General features: G+C 35.7%; 1 protein-coding gene across 1 annotated transcript in view; it reads left to right on the forward strand.

Moving 5' to 3' along the window:
* Positions 1 to 1,584: 1,584 nt before the first annotated feature.
* Positions 1,585 to 3,954, forward strand: part of LOC109217305 (zinc transporter 5-like) — a 3,458-nt gene continuing 1,088 nt past the window's right edge. The window contains exons 1-2 of the mRNA XM_019381545.1: positions 1,585 to 2,308; positions 3,723 to 3,872. Of these exons, the coding sequence (XP_019237090.1) occupies positions 1,733 to 2,308; positions 3,723 to 3,872 (726 nt within the window). The 5' untranslated portion in view covers positions 1,585 to 1,732. The remainder of the gene's footprint in view (positions 2,309 to 3,722; positions 3,873 to 3,954) is intronic.

Below are 3,954 nucleotides of genomic sequence, written 5' to 3' on the forward strand. Positions count from 1 at the left end.
AACTTTTGAACGTGTAACTGTAAGTTAAGGACTGTCTGTCCTTAACTTTTGAACTTGGAAATCAAAGTTAAGGACCTATTGTCCTTAACTTTTGAACTTGTACTGTAAGTTCAGGACCAAGTGTCCTTAACTTTTGAGCTTGTTAGTCTAAGTTCAGGACCTATTGTCCTTAACTTTTGGGCTTCTTAGCTTAAGTTCAGGACCTATTGTCCTTAACTTTTGATTTCCTTCTTCTTTATAATTTTTTTTATGATGCCTAACCAAAAGGCGTTTATCATATTGAACAATCTTCTCCTGCAACGAAACATTAAAATGGCTCCTCAGAAAATATGGTGCCATTACATCAAGACCATATCCCTTGGAAGCCCACAAAAAATATTCTGCTTCCAAGAACTCCAAGTTCTGTGCAAAATGTATGTTGTCTCTGTCTTCTTTGTACACTGGGATCTCATATTTAGGATACATTGATTGACAAACTGGATTGGAATGACAGACAAAAACAAGCTCACTAAAAACCATGGAAATCACAAAGGCTGAAACGAAAGCCATTCTTCGTATTTGTTGATACTCGGCCCACCCAGTCTTTCCAATCCACTCTAATTCTGTTTGGGAAGGAAAGGGTAACTCTGTCTTTTCATATTAATTTTAATAGACTAGTGGCTAGTTTTGCTCAGCATTAAAAATGGTGGATAAAAAGTAAACACCACTTTAAATAGTGGCTACCCCACACAATTTTTACTCACCCTTGAGCCACTCATGACTTTATTTAGGCCCGTTAACCTGATTACCTGCTATCTCAATCGAGGGACGTGCTAGGATTCAAAACCTTCTCGTTATGTACTTTTAATTGACAAATTAAAGAAGAATGAATAGAGGGGGCTAAGATTCAAAATCTTCTCGTTATGTACTTTTAATTGACAAATTAAAGAGAATGACAAGAACGTTTTAGCACGTATAGAATTAGTTAATATAATTATAAGGAATTAAACAAACAAATTTAATCAGGAAATAATTAATAGTAGTAAAGAATAAATTTTCTTAGAATCCAGCAAAAAAAAAAAAAAAATGATAAGCCAGCTAAGAGCAATTTACGAGGAGGAAGTATATCCCGTTAATCTATTCAGCTAGAATATATGTCGACATTTTTTCGACACATAACGTAGTTAAGAATTGTTTTTGCTCTATTTCCCTTAGTTCTTTCTCCTTCTCTCCAGTTTTATAGATCCTTGTGACTTTATTATGTCTTCACTTTTTGATATCATTAATACGTGTTTGCTAATACATCTGCGATAACCAAGTAATGTATATGTTTTATCATACATCAACCTTTAATATATTATATTTTCAAGTTCTGACTTTGTGTTACGAAATCACTTGTATTAGGGTAGACGATCTATATTATATTCCCTTGAGGTGTGCCCTTCCCTGAATCCGACGTGCAACCGAGGTTACGGGATGCTTCATGCATCTGATAATCCTTTTGACTTTTACTTTTTAATTCCACAAAAGTTGTGACAGTTTTTTTTGGTTTTCTCTCTGCCATTTCTTTATTAAAACTTCATGTTCAAGTGCTAATATAAGAGCCAAACTATCAATTTCGATCATATATAATTAAGAAGCCTATCTCACCACGATTGTGACATTGGAATTTGTAGAACACTTCAGATTCTAAGTGTTTCTTTTCTCTCAATTGTACTTCCACAAACCTTTTTGGTTTTCTAAACCTAGAGTTATGACAAAGTTGGAAAAAGTTGTATTTTGGTACATTCTCTTGCTTCTTCCTGCTATAGTATTAGGAGAATGTACATGTGAATCTGAGGATGAAGAAAGAAACAAAACTGAAGCACTGAAATATAAAATGGTAGCAATCGCTACCATTTTGGTAGCCAGTGCAATTGGGGTTTGTATTCCTGTACTAGGAAAAGCAATTCCAGCTTTGAGCCCAGAGAAGAATTTCTTCTTCATAATCAAAGCGTTCGCGGCGGGTGTGATCCTCGCGACAGGGTTTATACATGTACTCCCCGATGCATATGAAAGCTTGACATCGCCATGTTTGAAAGAAAATCCATGGGGAAATTTTCCTTTTAGTGGATTTATTGCAATGGTTTCTGCTATGGGAACTCTTATGGTGGATACTTATGCAACTTCATATTTCAGAAACAAAAATGACACGAAAAATGGATTGGTGGCTCAGTCTGGAGATGAAGGAGGAGCTATTCATGTTCATTCACATGGCCATGCACATGGTGCATCATCAATGATGGGTGATTCTAGTTCTGAGCTCCTTCGTTATCGTGTTGTATCTCAGGTAACCCTAACTCCATTATCACTTACTCAAAAGAAATGGCGAAAGCACAAATTTTTTGTAATCAAGTCAGCAATAGCATGGACATAAACAATTTTCAATGCCGTAGAGATTTGAGAATTTTATACTGAAGTCAACAATATGTTATCATAACGAGAACTTAAACAATATACTGTTCAACTCATCAGAAAAAAAGGGAAGTTTTTTCGGATGAGCTATTTTTTCTGGATAATAGAATGCGCGGAGCTATTTTCATTGATAATTCCTGTTTCTACCTTTTTGTTTTTTTCCCCTCACTAACCCTCGTTGTCCTATACATTTCCCATTCGCAAAAAATAAATAAATAAACAAATAAATAAATAAATAAATAAATAAATAAATAAGAAAAAGGAGGCACTATCAACCTTGTTTATACTCTCTCCGTTTCAATTAATGTGAATCTATTTTTTTTTAGTCCGCGCCGAAGAGAATGACTACTTTCCTTATTTGGAAATAATTTACCTTTTTGTAGTGATTTATAACCCTCCAAAAGATAAAAGTAGCAGAGATGAGGATATTGAGATGGATGTGTGGGCATACCAGGAAAGACCAGATTGGAATTGAACTTATTAGGGACAAGGTGGGTGTGGCTCCTGTGTAAGAGAAGTTGCGGGAATCGAGGCTGAGATGGTTCGGGCATGTGAAGGGGAGAGACACCGATGCCCTGGTAGGAGTGTGAGAGGTTAACCATAGCAGGTCAGAGGAGATGTAGAGGGAGGCCTAAAAAGCACTATGGAGGGGTGATTAGGCAGGACATGCCACTACTTTAGCTTATCGAGGACATGACCCTTGATAGGAAGGTGTGAAGGTCGAGAATTAGGGTTGACAGGTAGTCGAGAGTCTCTTCTAGTCGTACTAGTAGTATTAGTACTAGTCTTGTATTCTCTTATTCCGAGTTACTTGCATTGTTGTTAGACGATGTAGCATTATTGCCGGTAGTTTTCGCATTTCTCTTATAGCTTCGTATTTCTAGATTCTTTGTTGTTACATGCCGTGCTATTTGTTTCTGTTATCTTATTTCCTTGTCGTTGTTACTATTTGTTTATTGTGTCATTTTCACTGTTCTTGAGCCGAGGGTCTATCGGAAACAACATCTCTTCCTTCATAAGGTAGGGTAAGGTCTGGGTACACATTACCCTCCTTAGACCCCACGTGTGGGATTGCACTGGGTTTGTTGTTGTTGTAGTGATTTATAGCCACAAAGCATATATGTGCCTCATTTTACACAAGTTCAACAATTTTCTCTCTTTTCTCGAACTCCATATCTAGTTAAATAGATTCACATAAAGTAAAACAAAGGGAGTAATATTTATTTTTACATTATTTGTTTATAGAAGTTAAACTCTATTATCATTAACATTTCTCCCGGGGCATGCAGGTTTTGGAGTTGGGGATAATAGTGCACTCTGTGATAATAGGAATAGCTTTGGGTGCTTCTGAAAGTCCCAAAACCATAAGGCCTCTTGTTGGTGCTTTGACTTTTCATCAATTTTTCGAAGGCATGGGACTTGGTGGATGCATTGCTCAGGTAATATATATATATATATATATATATATATATATATATATATATATATATATATATATATATATATATATATATATATATA

This window comes from Nicotiana attenuata, unplaced genomic scaffold (assembly GCF_001879085.1).
Source record: "Nicotiana attenuata strain UT unplaced genomic scaffold, NIATTr2, whole genome shotgun sequence".
Lineage (NCBI taxonomy): Eukaryota > Viridiplantae > Streptophyta > Magnoliopsida > Solanales > Solanaceae > Nicotiana > Nicotiana attenuata.